The sequence below is a fragment of the Anas acuta genome, chromosome 19 (assembly GCF_963932015.1).
Source record: "Anas acuta chromosome 19, bAnaAcu1.1, whole genome shotgun sequence".
In the NCBI taxonomy this organism is placed as follows: Eukaryota; Metazoa; Chordata; class Aves; order Anseriformes; family Anatidae; genus Anas; species Anas acuta.
The window spans coordinates 1,950,371-1,973,774 of record NC_088997.1 but is presented as its reverse complement, the minus strand read 5'-3'; the positions used below and the strand labels follow the sequence as shown (position 1 = coordinate 1,973,774).

Here is a 23,404-nt window from a genome sequence, read left to right as displayed (position 1 = left end):
ACGCGAGGGACGTCTGCACCCAGAGCTGAAGGCTCAGCGCACGAGGCCAGGGCGCCAGCGAAGGCCCGGGGCACCCTTGGGGCAGCAGCAGCAAGCCAGCAAAACGCTTTCACTGCAGGAAATCCTGCGGCCATCCCGCCTGGCACCCCACAGCCGATTTCCCTCAGCCTTGCCAATACCGGAGAGGAGCGCAAAGACAGCACTGGCACTAACGACCCGTTGTTTAATTATCACCCCCTCGCTGCTGACCTTTCATCTACGTACTTAATTACCAGTTCCCAAGGTCCAGGAACTTTTCTCCCCTCTTTCCTAGGACTCACACAAGAAATGCTCGCTCTGTGCTGACAAAGCTGCTGCTCCACCCGCGGGGAGCTGCTGTGCCGTGGCGAGAGACCTTCGCGCACACCCTGCTCCCACCCCAGCACGGGTCCTGCCCGACGTGCTGCAGAGGTGTTGGCTGAAGCAGAGGCTGAGCCCGGTGCTCGCAGCGATCCGGCAGCAGCAGCAGCCTCGTGGCCCAGCAGGGAGATGCCGCGGTCCCGCAGGCTGCCCCCCGTGGGCAGGGTGCGTCCCTTTCAGCAGGAAGATGCTACTCGGGTACCAGGCTGAGACTGCGGCCCAGCGCTCCCACCAGGTGTTTTGGCTTTTTATTTCCTTACAAATTATGTGTATGACAGTCTTAAAACAGTGATGTCATGTCAGGCTCGAGATTTTGCTTATTTCATTGTTTTTTCTTATTATTATTTTAAACTCGTTAGTTTTTCCTCCTTGCTTCTGCCCCCAGACATGCCAGCAATGCTCCCTGCATACAAAGTAGGGCACTTAGGAAGATTTCAGGGAAGGGAAAAAAAAAACACCAAGAAGCTGCCTTACGGTTGCAGACCTGCGTAAAGCTAGATTTACCCAAGAATCCCAAAGCTTTTACTTTAGGAGAATATTTAATACTCTTATTAATCATTTTTAATCCGTTTGCTTTTAATTAAGAAACAGCATGATGCTTTCCTATCAACATATGCCAGGGAGCAGATTAATTGTGGCTTAAGATAACTCTCCTTGATTGGTGTAATGTATTAGCTAACGAGATGCCCGCTTTTAAAGACGCTCAGACACTACCTTGGAAAGCCTGCTGCCCTCCAGAGAGCACTTCCCCCCCTTTTCTGGAACCCCTGAGTGTTTGTGACTTTAAAAATAAAATAAAATAAAATGAAATAAAGAACTCAGATTGGAGGATTGTGACAAAAACAACCTAAGAGCCACGACAGAGATTGCTCTTCAGAGATTGCCAGCTTCAGAGTTGGAGCACAATTAAAAACGAAATCCTGCACACAACCATCAGATGAGGACGGTGCCGAGGCAACCCCAAACCCCCCCAAACCTCAGCAGTTACATCTGGCAGCGAATCTGTGCCCCTGCCTTTGATGGCACACGGCTCCGCGTGGCCTTAAAGCCCTGCGCAGCCCAGGGGACTCAGGGGCTCCCATGGGCTGGGACGTGGTGAGGGGCACCGACTGCCGGGCACGTGCGAGCTGAGTTCAGGGCCCATGGAAAGGGGAGGAAGGGGAGGGCAGCCCCGAGGAAGGGGGACAGCGGGGACACAGCCTGCTCAGCAAGCAGCAGGACAGGACCAGGATGGCTCCGTGGTGTGGCTCCTTGCTGCTGCCCCGAGACCTGACCGAAATGCCCCCCGCCCGGCAGAACTGCAGCACAGGAACCCCTCCTCCCTTCAGCATCAGTGGGTAGCGCAGGATTCAGGATATTATTCAGTATAAAAGAATGATTAAAAAATAGCAACAATCCTGCTTTCACATCATAGAGGATCCGAGGGACGCAGGGACTGGACCCCACAGCTGGGGGAGCTCCTTCCCCCCGCCTCTGCGAGCACTTGCAGCTCCGCAGCGATATTTCAGGCACACAGACACGGGGGGCTGGAGATGTTCAGGGGGGTGCACGGCGTGTCCTGGGGCTGCTGGGACTCCTGCTGCCCGTTCTGCCAGGCAGCAGCACCTCTGCGCAGCCTCCTTCCTAGGGCCTCCTTCCTGGCTTTGCTCAGACAGCTGCTTGTCTTTTCAGGATGCTCAGGTTTTCACACCAGTGGTGCTTGTGAAAAACCGATTGAACTGAGCGTATTGCTTTTCTGGCCTGATATGAAGTGTTCCTGTACAGCAGCTCGTGACCAGGAACATTCCCCAGGTTCTCTTTTATCACCTAAAATGTTTTTGGGCATTTAAAAACCAGAAGTCCAACTCCACCTGGGAGCACTTCACTGAACTCACACCCAAGACAGACTGCTGCCGTGGTGAAGCTGAATTTTCTCTTACCTTTACTGTCCCTTCGACTTCCACAAACCAGCGTCTCAGCATAGCCTGGATCTGCCCATCGGTCAGCTCAGGGTTGGCAGCGTGGATCTTCTTTTTGACCACGTCCTCCAGAAGAAGACGTCTCAGCCTCCAGTAGAAGAAGGTACGGGAAGTTTTCCAGTCTAGGATGTCCTGTCCAAGACACAGGTGGAGAAGGAGAAATGAGCGAGGGACATTTACACGGAGAAATACAGACGCCTTGCTCCCCACAGGAGGGAAAGGTGTGCGCTCAGGACAGGTTCAGTTATGTCACTCACACAGGAGGAACATACAGCCCCTGTGTCTGAGCCAGCTCACTGGGGCCGAGGTTTGTTTGCAGCCCCACGGGACACCCAGATCCTTTGAGCCTGCCTCCCCCAGCAGCTTGCCCTGACCCCGTGGCACTCACAGTGATGGCCCCCTTCTCCTGCATCCGGCCGGGTGTGTCGTGCAAGTCGGCAAACTGCATGGCCACCTGGTGGTAAATGGGGATCAGGAACTCCTCCCGCTCCTTCAGCTTCGTCTCCAGCTCTTTTCGGTCGGCAGGGCTCAGCTCAGGGGTACCTGCAACAGGCACAGCCACACGTCAGGAACCTTCAGCAGGTCAGAGCCCGGGCTGTACGAACAGCTGCTGCCAGTCCAGAGGGAGAAGGGAGGGTTCTCAAGCCAAACCCAGGCTGCTCTGGCCATGACGAACGCCTGGAAGCCGTGCCAAGCAGCCTCGAGTTAAACCCAAGTGCTCCAGCCCAGCTCCCCTGCCAGCTACGTTCAGGCAAGAGCTCCAAAGGAAAGCTCCATGGAAACTCATTCCATTTAAATGCCAATGAGTTGAGCCATCAATTAAGTGACAGATTTGCTGGACTCACTCCTAAAATTGAATGATGTCCCACGCACCGCTCGTCTGAGCACGGAGCAGGGACACGGTGAAGCCACGCACACTGCGCGCTGCCCAGCAGGCTGCTCACTGCCCAGCCCACAAACACAGCAGGACCTCGTGTCCTCCCCGAGCTCCTCTTCCACGTCAGAGGAGATGGGAACAGCAGGCAGACACACGGACAGACACACGGACAGACACACGGACAGACACACGGACACACGGACACCAACACGCTCCCAAGCCCCAGCCCAGCCGCACAGCGCTGCTTCCAGGCCAAGCAATGCTTTGGCGAACCTGCCAATACAAATGTTGCCTCACCTTTCAGGTGCTAGTAAGAAGGTTTTAATTAAGAGCAGCTACTCTTACAGCCTTCAGAATAACGAATTATCGGTATTTATCCCCGTTAAAGCCATGAGTTCCTACATCCCCCCGCTCCAAGCCAGCGCCGCTCGTGTGCTGTGGCCTCTCCGCCACGCGCACGGTGTACAGGCAAAGCAGCCAGGCCCAGTAATGATTTAGGTGAGATTAACAAATATGTCAATGTCTATTTTCTGCTTAATTTAAAAGCAGCGTCTATAAAGATTTTTGACTTCTGAACCCTGTTCTCCTGAAAGAAAGAAGGTAACAATGAGGAGGGGGGATAAAGAGTGATTATCCCATCATCGATCGTTTGTCAGGAGCATTTCTTATTCACTGGACTATTGTAAAAAGCTAAGCTCTCGATCAATCCTGTAAGCCCCCTGTACAATTAAATATCTTGGAATGGTTTTCTTTCTTTTCTAGTCAGATCTCGAGGCCTCGGGGTTTTTCAGAAAGCTCGGGCTTTATTTATTTATTTCTGGGGAAAAGAAGTCTCCTTCCACAAATCTTACCCTGGCAAGATGAGGGCAGTTAAAATATGGGATTCCTTTGCTCTAAAGGTACCGGACAGTTAATGAAACTGTTAAAGTTTAAATCATAGGAACATTATAGACCTCCGGCTATGGATCGGCCGCCGCTCGATAGGGAGACAAAGGGAGCAGCGCTGCAGCGACCACCGCGCGGCTCCGGCACGCGGGTGGGGCCAGCAGGTGAGACGTGACGGCAATCCAAAGCAAGGAAGGACACGTGCGACCTCCCGAACTTGGCAGGATGCTTCTAAGACGGCTCTCTGAGTGCCATAAAATATCCCGTGTGTCTGGGGTTGCGCTCTGCTCTGCAGTCACCAGGTTGCCGGCAGGGCGCCGGGCGGATCGCAGCCACCGGCATGGGTGGAAGGGGGCAGGGAACGGCCTCGTCCCGAGCACCTGCAAAGCCCAACCTCCACGGGGAGCACACCAAGAGCTCCTCATTCTGCTGTGTCTTCTCGAGCCCCTTCTGAGGAGCCAAGGCTGGGAAAAGGGGCCTTGCTGAAATGCCCCTCACCCTCCACAAGCTCCTCATGAGCAACAGGCGCGGGATCCGTCCTTGCTGACGCCCTCTGCTCACACACAGCTGGGCGAACCAACAAAACCCGGTGCAAACCCACCCATATGGATGATTTAACCTCAAACTTGCCCCAGCTGCCAGCCTCTGCTGTCTGCCAGGCGTGACACCGAGGTCTCCCCGTCCCCAGCCGGTGCGATCCAACCTCCCGGCTCCCAAACACTTCCCTCCCGCTCCTGCAGCCCGTGACCGTCCCCAGTCAATTTATGCTCCTCTCCAAAAGTTAAGGGCAAGCATCGCGGCGGAGAAAGCACCACCTAAACTATTTTGATTTGTGCCCCATTAATCCAAAAACCTCGTCGGGGTAACCGCCCTCCTGCCCGCCCCGCGCACGGCGGCGGCTGCAGCGCTGCGAGGGGCTTTAATAAAGTCCCTGCCAGAGGGAAATGGCTCAGCAGCCCCATGAATCACGGCTTCCCATAACATTTAGGAGCAAAGTGCTTTTTTTAAATATGACCAGTTTAACAGGTTAGACAAAATGACTTCAAGAAATGTTATTGTAGGTTCCCTCTGATTGCGGAAAGCCAGGCGGCTTCTGAATCAATTTGATGGTTTATGGCTTCGAAGCTGTTCGAAGGTGGGATTTTCTCCCTCACCCTCGGCACGCAGCCTCAGCATGGCAAAGCATTTACTCGGCCCTTTTCCTGCTTCCTCCTCGAACACACCCTCGAGGATCTGGGCCCAGCACTGAGCTCCCTGACCCGGCCGATCCGCAGCGGTCCTCACGCCGAGAGCCGGGCAATACAAACACCGCTGGCTCTGCAGCCTACAAAGGGGCATTAACAGTGACTGGTTAGTGCAAGGGTACAAATATCACTGGCATCTCACCTTCCTTCCCTCCGCCCTTAACACAGCTCCTGCTGACAAAATCAGCGAAGGCAGCAGGAAGGTGCTGGCCCCAGGGTGCCCGGCCAGCACGGCTCCCAGCCGGGCAGCGCTCGAGGGGAGAGGGAAGGTCACCGAGAGCCACTCACGTCCCAGAGAGACGGGCATTTTTGGATTGTGGCTTGTTTCTTTAAATGAGGCTGCTTGTAATTGCTTCACTAAATATTCAGGAGGATTTATGTTACGGAGGTGCACTAGGAAAGAGCAGTGAAGGTCACACATGCTCGTGGCACGGGCTTGAAATATCCTCGTTGAGCTGCACCGTGCGATGTTCTGCCATGGTCCCTCCCAGCCCTTTGCTCCTAAAGCCTCTAATTAGCGACAGAGCAAAGGGTCAAAGTGTGTCAGCTAAGTAATTCCCCAAAATTTGTATTTTGGGAGAATCATCGCCAAGCCTCCTGGGAGGATGCTGAAGATGCCAATTGTCATGGAGGAGCTGGCAGAAATCACCGCTTGCTCTTCTAGACTCATGCCTGTGAATTAACAACAATTTAAATGCAGCAGCACTTGCACACAGAAGCAGTTCCTGAAAATCAGCGTCGCCTAAAAGACAAAAAGTTCCAGCCGTGCTGACTGCATTCGTCCAGGGCTCCATGAGAGATGGCACCGCAGCAGCAGCATTTTTCTTAGTCGCTGCTCAAGAAAACAAGCAGCGCTTTGATTAATTGCAACACCGAGCCAGCAACCCACCCCTCAGAAAATAATTACTGGACTTTTGAACTGTAATCTACCTCGCCGAGCTAAAGCTGGGAGCGAAACGGGCCACGGGATGGAAGCTCTCAGCCCTTTGGGAAACGGGGCTGAGCCCAGGGCACCGACAGCCACGTCCTCGCTGTGCAGGCTCACCTCTGGTCCTGTGCCCTCGCGGGGAAGGTGAGGGCTGCCTGCAGCACTGGTGTTTGTGCAGGAGAACTGTGAGAGCTGCTGCTGGCGTGGAGCTGCGTGCTCCCTCCACACACCCTGTACAACGCATCTGGGTGCACACCAAAGGGGCATTTCAAATAAAATGAGAGCTGTGTGCTAGCACACGGCCAACCTTCTCCTGGCGTCAGCTGCAGGGGATGTGCACACTGGCATCCCGTCGGCCAGGTGAACAAATAATTCCGTTTTACCACGCTAAATACCTGACAGGAGAAGCGTGGTGATGCTATCCAGCCCTGCTCTGCCTGGGTCCATTTTTCCATCCCTTTTATTCCTCTTCCACCACACAACTGCTCCGTTACACGCCTGCCACCTGCACGGCAACCTGAACTCCTGTTCCACTCCTACCTGCTTGGCTCTAATTGTAACAAATACGCAAAATAAAACCAAATCTCCATGTTCTCAACGATGGCCTGCAGCTCGTGTGGTCCCCGTGGATCCACGCTCACCTCCTCAGCGTGGTGGGCAGGACGGGGCCATCCTCTCCCCCTGCCCTTTGCTCGGCACAGCTCGCTGTGCCGTCCTCGCCCGGCTCTGAGTGACATTTTAATAAAACACGGGGCTAATAAACATTTCGGCGCTCGTGCCAGGGAATTGATAATGAACAGATTTATGTCAAATGATTCAATATCTGCCAGCCTTCCCTGCTCTCCCACTCCCCTGCTGGAGTCGGGAGCCAGTGGCTGAGGACGCCTCGAATGAGCGCTCGCCGCTTCCCCACCCCTCCGCACCAGGCACATGCTGGCGAGCGGCCCCCTCTTCCCCACGATTCAGCAGCTCCGGGGAGGGATGACAGCCACTCAGGGGTTAAAGAGAGGCAGTGAACCCCCAGCTAATGAGTAAGAATTCAGCAGGCAGTGTAAGATAAATGGAGCTTTCTCTGCTTCTGCTGGAGTCAGCATGAACTGCGGCCCTGCGGCTTGTTTGTGGCAAATGGAGTGCGCGAAATATCAAAGGGCAGTGATCCAGAAGAAGACCGACTTTGACAAATTTTAAATTGGCCAGAAAGAAAACCAGCAAAAAAAAAAAAAAAAATTATGCAATTCACTGTGTCCTGCAATCTTGGCTTTCCTGCTATGGTACGGAATTAGTGGCAAAACAACAGCAATGATCGCCCGATGTTGGGAGCAATTACGAGCCATCTAAGTGAGATGCTTATCAGTGACTGAAGCTTTTAGAGCTCTCTGTATGTACAGTTGTAAGTGACTTGCTCTTGTGTTGCAGTCATTTTAATTAAAGTGTATGGAGTTTGCTGGGAGTAATTACTCTGTAGAGGAGGAGAGGAAAAAAGCCTTGAACAGGCTCCTGCCTCCTCACCTCGCCCGGCTTTGCATTTTTGAGACTCCTGGCACAAAACCGTTTCCCTTCCTTCTCCCCATCCTTGTTTTTTGTGGTCCCTCACGGTGTGGCTGGAGGCTGCTCCCATGTGTCCTGCACCCAGCCCGAGCTGAGGAACCCTGCAGATGACAATAAATAAGCTCAAAATAAGCTCACGTTGCTCTGCCCTTCTGCTTCCTCCACCGCCCCAGGACTTGAGCAGTCCAAGAGCCCTCCTCGCCAGCAGCTCCGTGCTCTGGGGCCAGGACCCGTGCTGCTGCTGTGCCACCAAAGACACCAGGCTCCCGTGGGGGCAGCAGGCTGGGTGGCAGAGCCACTGCTGGCTGTGGTGCTGGCCGCCAGCACACTGCCTTCTCCAGCCGTAAACCACGTTTCTCCTGCCCCCCAGGATGTCACCACTCAGCAGCAGCTCCTCTGCGTGGTGCCGAGGTCCAGGAGCACACCCCAGGAGGTGGAGAGGGGAAACCTGACGTGGAGGAGTTGGGTGACAGCCAACATTTTGAGGGAAAACAAAGAGATTTATAAAATACTACCAAAAAGAGAAAAAATGTCTTCGATGCTATCAAAGACATCAGGAAGAACCTGGCTTCCAGCAGCACGCTGCTCCTCGCCACTCCAAGCACCCTTCACAATTACCATTCTCCTTCCCAAGGCTTTATCAGAATGCTTGTTTTGTGTCTAAATTGTTGCACTGCCATAAATTAAAAAAAAAGCCAAATAATAAAATGTAACTGCAGCAATAGAGACGATTTATCAGTCATTTGCAGAACACTTTTCCTCCTGAAGGATCCCAAAAGGCTTTATAAATTCAAACCATACCCATGTAGCGTGCTTCCTCCACCACTAAAATGTAGTCAATTTTGGAGGTAAAAAGAGGCTCTGTAAGATGATACTCTTATAGTAAGAGCTAGTAAAGAACTATTTAAAGAGCCTATTCCCTTGGGAGAGTACACATCTGATATTAAGTGTGTTTTGCTGAACGCTCTGTATTTGGGCTGTTGGGTCCATACCGGTGTTGGGATTGCTCGGAATGAAAGGCACAGCAATAACACAACACACGCAGTGACACGCCGGCTGCTGAGCACTGCAATTCACCCCCTGTTTTACTGACGAGGTGAAGAATATTTGTATTTCTCTTCCCGAGACTGAAAAGCAGCAGACAATATTACCCAGAGCTACCTCAGGCACACGGTGACAGTCCAGCAGCCCAAAAATGTCTTTGGCCAAATTCTTAAATGCGCCAAATGACGCCAGCTCAGGGTTTGGCCAAAAATTCCTGAGATGGAAACTAGAGCCAAGCAACTGTGCTACGTGTCTGTTGTAAGACCCAATCAATTAAAAAAATAAAATAAAATTCAGTTGACAAAGACACTCTGTAATTGCACACGCCCTGGGTATGCTACACGCACACAAACCCCCTCTCTCTCTCTCACGTCCATCCATGCAGCTTGTCTCATCTGGTTTTCTGCCCAAGTTAGATGACAGTAAATAAAAATTATCATAAATTTGATAAAATGCCCCTTTTTAAGGCCCACAAACACCCCCATCAGCCCCCAGCCCCACGCAGACGTACCGAGGCGCTCGGCCAGGTGGATGTAGACGGGGTCCACTCGCCTCATTGTCTTCACCAGGTCTTTCCTGCGGAATTTGATTTCCACCGTCCCCTCCGGTTCCAGGATTCCTCCTCTGGTCAGCGACGGGAAAAGAGAAAAGAAAGGCACTTTCAGGTCATCGGACAAGGGGAAACACAAAATGGAATGGGTCAACGCTGTCTAGAGGGTATGCAGAGAAAAGAAGGGGAGGAGGGAGACAAAACAAAGAGAAAGAAGGAGAGAGAAAGCATCTTAGCCAGTATTTATCCAGGGCCACAGATGCACATGAGGCTTCGCAGAGCCGTGTCTGTCCATCAGCACGTACTGCAGAACCATTCCCCCAAATGGTTCTATCTCTCTGTATTTTAGAGATTCTCTCAAGTATTTTAAAAGCACCCTTCCCAGGGTTTGCTTGCAGCTCCACATCCCGAACCGCTGGTACCGAGAACTTCACTCAGGGAAGTTTTATTCCTTCAAAAAGTGCCACTTAGGTAGGACACTGCTGAGGGGTGCTGAAGAGCACTTTTCTGAGCACCCTTCACTGAGTGCTCCTGGTCAGCCAGGTAAGTGCCTGGAAGCAGCTGGCTGCAGAGAACCACGCGTCCCTACCTGCTCTCCCGGTCGGCGTACATCTCCATGTGTCGGGGGTTGATGGTGGGGTCCATCACAGCCCAGGACCCCCCTCTCAGCTCTCCCTGCGGCGGGATGTAGATGAGCACGGGCTGCCGATACTCCCGCAGGCCGTCCACGATGTAGGCACCAAACTTCAGCACTTGGTCGTACATATCTGCGGGACAAGGGACAGCACTGGGGTCAGGGCACGGCGCTGCTTTAGGTCAGGCTGGGGGAAAAACTGCAACTGCTCAGCTCTCCCAACCACCTCCTGCTGCTGCTATCCTTAAGGGATGTGTAACTCCCCGAGCTTGGCTTTTCTGTGGGACCTGCAGCATGGCACAGCACGGCACACCTTGCACACACCTTCAGAAAAAACAGCGTGGGGAGGGTTCGGGTGTGAGACAGCGCGCTCCTCTCCTCTGCTGGCACGAAAATTTATCTAAGGCGTTTTGCTCAAAATTAATAAGAACAACTCCACCGCGTACAGACAGTACGTTGAAAATACCAGCCCCAAAGGTGATTTACATAAAAGAGAAAAAAAAATGAAGGCAAAGAGAATTTATATGAGATGATATAGTTTGTAATGGATGTGGTTCGTAATGGAAACAGGCAGCCCCGAATACATATATTTTGTTACACATAATTATATTTAGAAGTATCGAATCAAATGTATAAGAAATGAAAAATACTTATTAGGATTATCTCGTCTATCTCTTTGTCCTCCCAGGACTGCATCCTATGTTCCTTTCCAGTGCTTTTTAAGGCCTTGCTTTAGAAATCCCAAAGGACCAACTTTCCTACTGCTCCTGGGGCATTTGCACAGCCAAACCGAAGACATTTTCCCCAGCGTTCAGACAAATTTCCCCCCCTTTCCCATCCCATTTAATTTCATATTGTTACTCCTTGCATCACCCTACATAATTTCTCCACTCCTCTGGGCTTGCTATAAATAGCAGCAGCCTTTTAGCGTGTTTTTCTTTTTTTTTTAATGGTTTTTGGGTTTGTTTTGTTTTGTTTTTTCTTTTTTCCCTTCCTAGACACACTGTAGGTATTCTTTTCTCCCACGTCTCCCAGTGCAGCACCTTCTAACACCTCCACCACACCTGATGTCCCTTGCTTAGCACTTCCCAACTTGTCTAACGTTTCCTACTCACCGAATTAGCCATGCACAGAGCAAACTACGTGGGTTGCACGTTGCGTGCACGTTCCATGCACAGAGGCTGGCTTGCAGGAACCGTCTTGGAAAGGCGGACACTTTGATTCATCTAAAACCCTTCCACCTCCTGAGAAAGCCACTGCTGGGGAAAAGAGGGACTCCAGCCAAGGTCCCTGTATCATTTAACCCCCAGTTTAATGTTAAGCATGAACATAGCTCAGCACCTAACTCTTGGGAAAATACACAAACACACTTACACGTGCAGTAATGGGGCGGGGTATATGTGAAGTGCATTCTGCACATTACCTATATTTATATATCAGTACCATAGGCACTGATGTGCTCTCTCCAGTTCATTTGCAAGGTCATTGTCCAAGCACCCAAGGAAAGGAAACGCAGGTTATTTAAGGAACGCCAAATGCTGATGAGGACACCCGACTTCCTCTCCTTGTGAATAAAAGCAAATTCTGGCAGAGACAGCGGGGGCTGAGCACCAAACACAACTCCAACCTCTTCATTTGTCCTGAGCAAAGAAAAAGACCTCAAAAGGGGTGACAAATTTATTACTAATTACACAATTATTTTATTATGTAGTGCTAGTAATAAACCACTTGAAGTACTTTCAGCTAATTCTAGTGTTAAGAAAATAATTGCTTGATTCAAATTATTTTAACTGAATTAATTCTTTACTAGACATTTTTTACTAGTGCTACATAATAAAATAATTGCGTAATTAGCAATACATTTTTCACTCCTGCCAAGGGTATATATTTTACTCAGGTTAAGTCTCGAAAAAAGAAGTGCTACTTGTTTGAACAAGGCAGAGAGGGGGGGAGCAGAGGAACGGGGAGAAACCGAATGCTTTCTGTGCACAGCTCCAAATCCCCTTCGGGTTTACCAGGCCTGGCACGAGCAGGGTTGGGACTGTCCCAGCAGGCTGTGCTTAGTGATTGATACCTGGATTTACACCACCACCTGGCTTCGCTCACTTGCTCAGGTTTCCACCGAGGCCAACAGACCAGCTCTGGAGTTCCTGGGTTACAGAGGCACCTTCCTCGTTTCGGGCACGGCTGGGAACTGCTCTCCCCTTGGGGATCTCCCCTTTCCTTCAGGTAAAACACCTTTTGCCCAAACGATGAAGAGAGCACAGCCTGGTCCCCGTGGTGCCTCGCACAGCCCCACGCAGCAGAAGGTGCTGAGCTCAGTGCTCTGTGCCTGGGCAGCCTGCTGCCTCGGTCGGTGCAGGCTTTATGAAGTGTTCCTGCCGTAACTAACACGCTTGCTGTGTTTAAACCAAAAACTAACCTCTCCATCATCTTTTTTTTTTTTGCAGTAGAGAACTACACACGTTTGAAGAGCAGGCTGGCTGCACAGCTCTCCTTGCAAAGAAGTTGCCCATGTTGAGATTGGAAAAATTTAAATTTACCGTATTTCTGAGCCAAATCTCAGTCCCGTACTAATTTAAACCTGAGCCTAATGAAATGCTCGTAAGACAGAAATGCTGCTGAGATGCTCCGGGAAGGCCGGTGCTTGCTGTGCAGCAGGGCAGGCTGTTTGCAGCACACGTTCCTGCTCTGGGTCTGCCTGCTCAGCTGCAGCGTGCATCAGCGCCTGCTACACGGAGACACGAAAGCTGCTGGAAGCTGTTATCATGACACCGGCTGTGTAAATATTGGCAGTCAGATGCATCAAGCATGCTAGAAAGGCTGCAGACAGCTTTTTGCATTTCCATCGCGTCGGGCAGCGTGCCCTGAACCTCCCGAAGCTGGAACGGATCTCATCAGCTTGGCTGGATTATCAGCTAGGACCTGAAGGTAAACACCAGGCACACCCCGGCTGCAGACACATAATGGCCCTCGTAAACCCATTACGGACCAGCAGTACCGTCAGTCACCGTCCAGGTAATCAGAGATTTAAAACAGCCTTTTCATTCTGCTTAATTTTTTTTTTTTTTATTGTTATTTATAACCTGTCCCGGGAAAAAATAATAAGTAAAACATGAAAAACCAACTGCGAGTGACCCTGTAGCACAAGCAGCGCTGCAGTTTAATGTCGCGGGGATTTGCATGCTATCAAACTATTCATGCCGAGTCCAAGACCCTGGTGCTAATTTCCAGTAAATTTCACGCTTGATGTCTCCCCGTTGTGGGTCACTGCCGGTTCGCCTAAATAAACCACTTCCAAATGGCTCCTCCATCTAAATATTCAAGCCAGTTTTTATAATTTAATTTTGCATTATGCTGAATAGCCTTCCGGCCAGATAGAGCTCATTGGGGAAAGCACCAGCACCATTGTGATATGCCTTTATTTATGTTAGTTATTTATTTATTTTACCGCTTGAATTAGACCTCCTAGGCCGACTAGTAAAGAGGGTGGGTTTTTTTTTTGCTTTCTTTTTTTTTTTTTTCCCCCTTCGCTAATGTCAATTTTCAGCATAGCAAGAGCTGTCTCTAATCTTTTCCTACTCATTACACACAATTTTGGAGTCATTTTACCCACAGTGCAGTCGGCTCCTGGCAGTGTGTTTGTGTGCACTGAGGGGTGGCATAATTGTTTATTTTCCCTCCCTGCATAATCCCCAGCCAGCACTGAAACCAAAACTGCAAACAACTCCCCAAGGAACGTGGAGAGTGTCAGGAGGGACCGACGCTCGCTCTGGAGGCCCTTCAGCAGAAGCCAAGATGCAGAAAATGCCCCGGCCAGCACGCAGCCTGCAGTGCCCTGCTCTCTCCTTGCTCTGTGGTGCCTCTCTCCTCCTCCTCCAGCCATGAGCTGGCTTGGTGTTAAGTGGGATGTGCAGTGCAGCTATTAGCATCTTCACAAAAATTAGCATCTTTGCATCTTCTTTTCCACCCCAGGCTTCTAGTTCCAACTCCAAAGCTGAATTCAGTTTTTGAGCAATGCTCCCAGCAAAGGCACTGGCAAAGCCAACAGATCTCGCTACACAGTAAGGCAAAATAATTGTGTAACCACCAAGAATTCATTAATTAACTACTTTCCCAGTAAGCGAGGCATGGAAAGCAAGTCACGAAGACGGTACAGCAGCAGGACATGGAGCAGAAACCACCCTGACAGGTAACAGGCATTTTCCAAAGGAAAGAGTTTTGCCATCTTTTGCCACGTTCTGCCCCTGCATTCTGCATTTCTTCTTGCCCTGCTCATGAGGCAGAGCAATCCGGCCTTTATCACAAAGCCAGCCTCCCCAGAGCAGGAACTTTTATTGTGTTAGAGGATCCATAACTTCTCGTTGTGTTTGTTAAGCCACATGCAGGTAAAAGGCTGTAATCTTTTACTTATTTAAATTTTATAGTATCAATCTCACGTTCTTGGCACTTCTCACCATTTAAAGCAGAAATATGCGGTACAAAAATCGAGCTGCCTGTGTGTTAACCGAGCAGTTTTATAACGGTTCTGTTCAGATGAACAGCTTCCACCACCACCAGAGGCATCAACTGGGAGACAGCCCGTGCTACACCAATATCACAGGGCACAATGTTATCAATAAGACCGGATTTCCACCTGCTTCTGTCCCTCACTGCGTGCTCCCACCGCCCTCCTGGAGGCTGGTCGGTGCCCAGAGAAGCATTTTGGGATGCTAAATCATGGCTGGGAAGAGCAGCAGTGCTCTGAGGAGCAGGAGACAAGGCAGGGTACAGGATGAGGGTACCCCAACTGCTGTTACCTTTCATCCCACCGGAGAAGCCTCTCCAGTTGGCAAAGACCATCAGAGGCAGCCCCTCTCTGTTGAAGTCGTTGATAGCCTGGGCTGTCTTAAAGGCTGAGTCAGGGAACCACACCTGGCCAGCCTGCTGGATTATCTGTGGGGACAAAAAGGATCGTTAAGCCTTGAAACAATTCTGTTAGAATAAGAGCACAAAAATATAGGAACGGTTGCAGCAAGGGCTGCAATGTGGAACCAACAATGGGGAGTGCAGCACGTGAAATGCTTAGGATCTGCTTTCCCAAGGAAAAACTGGGACAATCCTTTTGTCACCAACATTAACGGGAGTGTTTGTCACTGATTTACCTAGGAAGAAATGATACGGGAAGCCTGACGCTGTGACTGCTGCAAGAACGGGGAGGAGAGAGAGAAAAGGACATGCACAGGAGAAGACCCAGAAGAGACGATGTAGGAGGTAGGGCCACAGCTGTGAAATCAGGCAGGAGAAAAGCAAAATGTCAAAGCAGCAAGAGCATGAAACAATCCGGTCACAGCAAGAGAACAGGGAAATGATTTTTCCTTGCCAGATCTCCCAGGCCCTACGTCCTGCATCGCAGCAGGCTCACAGCAGAGGCAGGACTGCTGGGGAAGGCGCCCCCCGAGCCAAGAGCCTCCAGCCACTGCCAGGTGCCAGCACCCACGCGAGGAACGCATTTATTTTTTGTGCCACCACCAAGACCAAAAAATCCTCTTCTCATGTTTTCAGAGGACAAACAACCAAGTGAGCAGGCGTTCAACCTACCTTGGCCTCCGAGTCCAGGTTTGCGGGGTCGGCGGGGATGCTCAGCTCCACTGTCCTGGTTTCTACGGCAACCACTCCTACAGGTATTCCTCCCAGCCTGCCAGCACCGAAACAAATCAAAATTCATACTTTTACTGTTACACAACTAGGCCGTTTTTCCAATTTGCATCAAAATACCCAAAAGAGACAAATAACGCATGCTAACGGGGGAGGGAGAAGCACTGTGGCCTTTTTGAACAGTTTAGACATGCGGCTGGTTCGTTTCAGAGCTCAGTGTGTAGATCTCAAAGCAAAACCTCGCTCTGAACACTAACACACACCTCTTAAATAGAGTAAACCGAAACCTAAGCTCTGAATGAAACAGCTACAAATGCACCTCTCCTCCCCCAGCATCACACAGATGTTGATGCTGGTGGTCTTACCCAGGACCCAAGGCTTCCCAAGCCCTGTAGGTGTTTCAGCTCTGCATTTCTCTCCTGCTTACAGAACTCCCGGGTGGCTTGGCTGAACGATGGGGAAAAGGGACAAGCTTTGGGTTTGCCTGTCCACCTCCCTGCTGCCCCTTGGCCACTGGATGCCGTGAGCTCCGGAGCGCTTCCCACAAAACCCACGGAGATTTCACCCAGCCCCGGTGACAGCCCTTGTCCCAGGCAGTCCCAGCAGGGCTGAGGAGCTCTCAGCAGCCACCCCGGGCTGGTGACACGCTGCAGGCAGGCAGCACGACACGGCCCGCGTGCACCAGGGGCTTGGAAATATTCCCATTCGCTATGATTAAGGGTCTGCCCAGAACCCCGTAATTGCAGAAGCCGTCTTAAATCGGTAACTTATAACTTGTGTATTAGGGCCCATGTGACCTAATAAAGAACATCTTTATCCAAGTATTACAGTTATTTATTGAACTTGAAAACAGCTCAAAACAACTTCTGTTTTCCATTATACTTCATATAAATTTTATCAGGCTAGCACATGAAGATGCTACATCTTGTTTTATAGTGTGTCCCTGGACAAGTTGCCATAGAATAATAAAAGACAATTTACAGCCAACAGCACACATATTCCAAACATACATACAAAAGATGAGTTTTGGCAGCACTTACAGTAACAATCCCAGAAGAATACATTCATATTTGTTTTTTCCAAGTGCCACTGCTTTTGAAAGAAGTCAGTTTCATTTGTATTCTATGTACTTGTGTGTGTGAGAGTCCAGAGCAACTTGGAATTTGTCGGAAGAAAGGAACTGCAAGTGAAGCCGAGCACAGGCCTGGGCAGAGACCTTCTAGCTTTGCCAAATCACTGATTATTTTTTTTACCCGGTGTACTTCTTCACCTAAAAGCCTTTAAATGGTTGGAGTACCTTGCGAGATAACACTTGGTGTGGTAGAGATGGCAGATAAAAATACTGAAGTGTATCAAAAGGGCACAGGAACACCCAAGGTTACCCGCTGTAATTAGGAGGGGAGCCAGCAGGTATTTTAGGCTCCGTTCCACAGTGTATAAAGGCAGACAATATTCTGAGAGGAAAGGATCTCCAGGGGTAACAGCTCTCAGGCCCCTGGGACCAGCAGTGCTGTTAGTTAAATAAAAAATAAAGTGAAATAATTTTTAACAATCTCTCTCTTTTTGGCTTTTGTGCACATTAGAGCTGTCACTTCCAAGCAACACAGAAGAAATGATCAGTCCATGCTTCACGTGGCAAAGAAGTAAAACTAAGGCATCCGATTCACCCAACAACTTATTTTTACTAGCAGTTTTGAAACGAGGTTCTAAAAAAATGCAAAGCACGATGAAAACACGCTTCCTACAAGCATCTAAAATGTCTCAGCATTTACCTTGCTCTGCCAACCACAACTGTCTGGGCCCAGGGCTGCATGATCTCCAGGAAGGAGCCATTGTCAAAGAAACCGCTCAGCCACTGTCCTTTTTGACCTGAAAGGGAGGGAAAAAAGGCAATATCAGAAGAGGGAGGAGGGAAGGAAGGAAGGAAGAAGAGGGAACATAAAAGGACCAACCAAAACTTGTTTAAAATGCCAACTGGAGCACATGGAAATGTCTTTTTATTTATTTGGTTAGTTTTAAACAGATTATAATACAAGGGAACATTAGACAGCTGAGCGTTTGTCTGCCTTCAGCCATCATGTCTTGTTTCATTTGCTAGTCTACATAAAGACAGTCATTTATCAGCAAAAGCATCATTTATTGTTAAACGATGGGGTTCGGATAGCAGAGGGACTTCGCATGCTTTTAAATAAATAGCTGCTTTTTCCAAGACGCAACAAACATTTGTCAAAAGGCAGCAAAGTCATTAAAGATGTTTTGCAAAATGCCTATTTCTGTCCTAAAACTTGGCTCGCGTTTTTCTCCCGATTCTGCCTCATATTTCTTTTAACAAAAGAGTGCAGAAGAAATTCAGGACCTAAATGTAAAAAAGTCTGCGACACTTGAAAATAAGACACCCCCCTCTGAGAGGGTTTCACACAGCCTTTGACAAAAATTAAACAGAAACGGTTGGTACTGGGAGCCTGCTCTGCACAAACCACCAGCCGATACTGTAGGCATCACGGTGCCAGCTCAGGCCATGCTCTCACACCTTGCACTTGCCCAAGGAAGGCAGCGACTTCGCAGCACTTCCAGGAGAGCAAACCTCTCCTGAACAGCACTCACCGAGGCGGCTGGGCAGCCCAAAGGGGAATAAACTTCTCCTGACTCTTGCAGACAATTGACTTCCTTCCTGAAGCACGACGGCTTGGTTACCCTGCTCATAAAAACTGTGAATTATATACCCTGACCATACTAACTATGAACTGGTCCCCCTGGTCATGCTACGACCTAGCATTATTTGCCCTTTATAAAGCAATGGTGTCAGCCCTGGGGTTCCTCCTGCCCCAGCAGAGGCGCTGACACCCAGCCACCAGCTCTGGTGACTAACAATCCGCACACGTTTCCTCAAATAAAACTCTGGGGTGACAATTATCCCCCCAGGGAGCAGGGGGGCAGATTACGCTGTGCTTCTCTTCCATCTGGGCTGGATGCTGACGCTGATTTGGGGTGTGACAAATAAAAAGGGGGGACCTGAAGGTAGCTCTCTGCAGTCCTCCTGGCAGCCTGAGCCATATATCCCACAGACAAGGCACCGAGGTGTGCTGCCCACCCAGACAGCTACAAAAAGCACAACTCTCTTTGGGCACCTGCTTTTCTCTGGGACTTCATGAAGCTTCTGCCAAAAAATAAAAAAAAAATCTCCCAGCTTTCCCCCTTGGCAAGCAGCTTCTGAGGAATGCTTTAATCTGAACAAGCACCTCTGCTTCTGCAAACCCAAGTCCAAAACCAATTAAAAGTGGAGATCCAAGCAAGCTAACCTCTGCTGACTTAAACAGGATGGAGAGTGTTTTATCAAGACCAAACTTGTAATTACTGTGTTCTACATTCCTTGCCTCTGTGGCCCCACTGTAAAATGTGACCATCCATTTCAAAATTATCTCTTTATCGTGAGCCCAAAGCTGATCGTTTAGATTCTGGCCTCGTGTCGGGCGTCAGTTTGAAGAATATCACGGCAATATCTCCTCTAATAAATGGCTTTAACTTTTCACCTAGGAGATATCTGCTTTAACTTATCACAGGGAATCATCTGCTTTCCTTAACGCTTCCACTAAATTAAAATCTGAAGTCACTCGATTTGGAAGCCAGCGTTTGCTGCACTCAGACAGCTGGATGAATTACATGAGAGATGATGAAAAAATATTATCCAAAACCAGAAAACTTAGTTTATCACAAATCTCATTTTAGCCCCCCAAACTCGTTAATAACGGCAGGCATAATGGTCACCCAGTTTGCAGCTTGTACGTACACAGGCTGCACAACCCCAAGAGCATGTGTGGGGGCTCAGTGGTTTGCAGTGTTCCCGATGTAATTACTCACCGAGCTCTGCAGGAATGCTCTGTGATTCCTCTACCAGAAACACCTTCCTACATGCACTTTCCACTGAACCATAAAAAAGAAAGTCTATAAAATTAACTACTACCTGTAAATGTTCTCAAGCACTCATTATTTACATGTTATTTTTATATATTACATTTAAATCTCTCAGAACTAAGTAGTTTATAAGTTCTGAAATATATTCGGTCTGTAGGCCTCAGGCTTTCTCCCCATCCCAGCCAGCTTTGTCCTTTAGGATTAGCTGCACTGGATGGGCTACCTGGCTGCTGACAGGAAGAAGAAAGGAATACTTCAAGTCTAGAAGCAGATCTAGAGCATCTCAAGACACAGCAGAGAGGTTCAAGCTTCAAAATGCACTCGTCTTGAGTCGAAGAAAAACCCAGATCTGCGGGGTTAGCACTCGGGGCCTCCTGCCTCATTTGCTGATGTACTTTAATTCTCCAGGCTTTGTAATTCCAATTATGCCATAGGCTACCATGAGTAATATCAACAATTTAATGTCAAAATTGGACCACTGACAAAGCAGTAAGAGACACGAATCCTTGATGAAGCCTTGACACAAGACACTTCAGGACACGTCCCCACCACCACAGCTGCACTCACTTGGATTTGGGCGGCCAGCCAGCAACCAGCGAGGATCGTAGGGAGTCTTGGTAGGCATATAGTCTATGGTTCTGTCTATAGGATCTTTGACTTTGAGGATAGGAACAGGGCTGTATACACTCTAAGGAAAAAGAAAAATATTGAAGGAAGTCATTCTCCCACCAAACACTGACCGTAAAGCAGCTCATCAGTCCTCCTTCCCCCCAAGGTACAGCCCGGCCACACGGGATCTCAGCAAGAGCCTGAAGGAACTTCCAGGGTGCTCCACAGCCCCTCCTTCAGCATCATCTTGCATGCGTTGTGCTTTCCTTGCTCTTGAACCTCAGGATTGCCAGCATTAGCAAGGGGTTGCGATTTAATTTTTAAAAGCACCCAGGCCACCCGACTCAATCCGTGCGCTCTGTCCTGCAGGAAGGTGACCTGCGTGGTCTTGTTGCTCCTTCCTGGCTGCAGAGCAGCCTACAAACATCCATCAGCTCCCACAAATTACTGCCTCCGAGAGGAGCTTTTAGAGCCTTTTCAGTAAGAGACGATGCACCACTGACACCAAATCCCGCTACCCAGAGCACTAAGGACAGCACGCTGGGGGGAGATGTGCCAACACATGTGGCAGTGCCACACTGCCCCTCATCCAGGTTTTGGCAGCACCTTAGGTCAAAAATGGCTTTGTAGATTTCAGTACCATAATGCCCACCAGCATCAACCACGACCTTAAGCCATTTTGCTACAAGCACAGAAAAAAAAAACATAGATTCAGAGACCCTCCCCTACCCCCAAACCCCTGTGAACACAGTGAATAAACAGGTGGTGCCCCACCACACTCCTGCAGGGCCAGGAATTACCTTTGGCATGTAGGAAAGCCACAGCAGAATGGTGTAGACTCCTTCGAAGTCGTCGCACACGGTGCCGTGCGTCACCCCGTTGTTGTGCATTATCTGGATGCCACCCAGCTGGTTGTTGGAGGTGTAAACCTCCCGTCCAAGCACCTTTCAAAAGAAAAATGGGAAAACGTCAGAGGAGGAGATGTGGCAAGGAGGTGTTGAGTAAGGAGATGGCACACAAGCCCGTCCCTGCAGCACATCATGAACACGATGACACCAAAGGGCAGAGCAAACTGCTCCCAAGCCCTGCACGTGGGTAAGATCTTCAGGTTTGGATTTCCAAGGGAAACACCACGTGGGAAGGCAGCAGGCAGCTCTATCTCTTACCCTTCCTAGCCAGCAGTGAGCTGACACATCAACAAGTCTCCTGAGGGCTGACCCGAGCTCAGCTCTCTGAGCCAAAATTGTTCCCGCTATGGGGCCTGGTGGACGGGACCCGCTCAAACCTCCACCCGGGGAGAAAACCACGGTGCTGCACGGGGATGGGTATGGCAAAGACAAAGCCCCACCGGCTCCTCGGAGAGAGCAGGAGGAATGAGGCTGAGTGCTGGACTTGCAATTCTCTCGCACGGCTCCATCTCTAATCTGAGCCCAGGCAGCGCAGCTCTTTTCTCATTCTCCCGCTGTCTCTTTCCATTTGCCCTCTCCCTGACTGATACACTGATCTCTCGGTCACTCGGCTTTCTGCTCCACTGAGTCCATATTACTAATAACACCTCTGCCACGGCCAGTTTACCTCATGAAGGCAGGAGCACATCATTACAAAATAAACTCATAACTTTGACATTCTAGCAAATACATGCCGTTTGTTATTTTTATGGGTTGAGTCTTTCCAACAGACAGAGGGCATTACATACCTGCTTCATTTAGATCTTAAAAACCCCTCAAACACACGCAAACAACCTGTCCTCCCCCAGCGAGCAACCAGTGCAGCTCGTTTTAGGAAAAGGGGCTGGGAGAGGAGCAGCCCCGAGGTGGGGGCAGCCCCGACCCCGTAGGAGCGGTGCCTGAGCGAGTTCCTGCTCTGAGTGCTCAGGACCTGACCGATCTCACCCACGGGTGCAGGGGAAGGCCACGGTTCTCAGAACTCAGCTTTTGGGGCAGAAAGCAGGAAGGTGCTAACGGGATGGGAAATGAGGCTACTGAGCTGGCTGCAAAATGCTGCTGGACCCGTGAGCTTCCTTCCTGCACACCAGGTCATCGCGGCTGGGGTCACGGCTCTGTGTCCTCCAAAAGCATCGCCTAAGGGACATTTGCCAAGTCCCTATTTTTTTCCTCTTTGGAAGAAAAAAAGCCCCGTGATCTGACGTTTCACGGGACTCAGCATTTCCCAGGCACCGGGCGATCCTCACAACAGTCCCTGCGAGACAGATGGCAGCCGAGGCTTAGATACAGAAGTTGTGGCACTCGCCCAGCGATTTGGAAGGCAATACAAGCACCGTGGCCCTGCACGGAGCAGTCCCTGGCGCTGCCTCCCAAGCTCTAACACCCTCCTCTTCCTCAAACTCAGTCAGCATCACGAAGAGGCAGGGCAGAAGGACAGCAGCGCAGATCTAGGCTCAAAGAAAAGGAAAGCACGGGCCTCCAGATGCCAGACACAAGTCTCGCTAAATGCTTTCCACAGAGGAAAATAAAAATAAAGAGGATTTAAACTCCCCATCTATGAACTAATGCAAACGTATGTACATGCAAAATGGGCCTCTGCCGCTGCTTATCTGGAGACACCGCAGACAGCTCAGGTTTACCAGCGCTGACAGGCAATGAAAACAGCCTAATATACCGCCTGCTCTCGCCCTTAAATCCCCTTTTGGAGATCAAGATAAATATGCAGCTCCTTTTCCCGAGTGCTCCAGACATTTCAGTGAAGTGGCAGAGCATTGTGAGGGGCTGCGCGAACGAAATCCCTCTGCAGCGCCGCGCGGGCGAGAATTTACTCGGCAGCCGAGGCTGCGAGCTCCCGAGCCGCGCTGGGAAGTTGTGCCGCCTCCGTCTGCGTCTGGACGTGTGTGTGCTGCTCCCGTGTGCAGCAGGAGGGACGAGCACAGCCCTAAAGCAGAGCGGGATTACTCACAGCCCCAACGCCAAGCCAGCTGCTTCCATCCCAGTGCTGGGCCAGGCGCAGCGGGGCTCTTCCAGGGATGCCACCGGCTGGCGCTGTCCCCGTGTCTTCTCCTCTCCGGGGTGATCGGAGACCCTGTCGGTTTGTTTTGCCCCCCCCAGCTTCAGCCCCAATCGGGTGCCAGAGGTTAAAAGGCACCGAAGGGCTAAGGCAGCTTGCAGGCACTGATGTTTGGGCTTGAGAAAAAAATGAGCGCGATGGCTCATCCATCCAGCCCCGCT

The 23,404-nt window shown here is 50.3% G+C and overlaps 1 protein-coding gene and 1 long non-coding RNA gene across 4 annotated transcripts in view; one reads left to right on the top strand and one right to left on the bottom strand.

The window, feature by feature from the left end:
- Nucleotides 1-23,404, bottom strand: part of ACACA (acetyl-CoA carboxylase alpha) — a 93,643-nt gene that overhangs the window by 4,753 nt on the left and 65,486 nt on the right. For all 3 annotated transcript variants that reach the window (XM_068655943.1, XM_068655945.1, XM_068655944.1), the window contains 9 exons: nucleotides 21,026-21,169; nucleotides 20,184-20,304; nucleotides 17,477-17,573; nucleotides 15,648-15,744; nucleotides 14,867-15,002; nucleotides 10,023-10,200; nucleotides 9,395-9,507; nucleotides 2,746-2,900; nucleotides 2,319-2,489 (listed from right to left, as the gene is read on the bottom strand). In XM_068655943.1, coding sequence (XP_068512044.1) covers nucleotides 2,319-2,489; nucleotides 2,746-2,900; nucleotides 9,395-9,507; nucleotides 10,023-10,200; nucleotides 14,867-15,002; nucleotides 15,648-15,744; nucleotides 17,477-17,573; nucleotides 20,184-20,304; nucleotides 21,026-21,169 — 1,212 coding nt within the window. The remainder of the gene's footprint in view (nucleotides 1-2,318; nucleotides 2,490-2,745; nucleotides 2,901-9,394; nucleotides 9,508-10,022; nucleotides 10,201-14,866; nucleotides 15,003-15,647; nucleotides 15,745-17,476; nucleotides 17,574-20,183; nucleotides 20,305-21,025; nucleotides 21,170-23,404) is intronic.
- On the top strand, nucleotides 12,957-17,168 carry LOC137842200 (uncharacterized). Its single transcript, XR_011088950.1, has 2 exons — nucleotides 12,957-13,085; nucleotides 13,767-17,168. It is a non-coding gene; the product is annotated as an uncharacterized lncRNA (long non-coding RNA).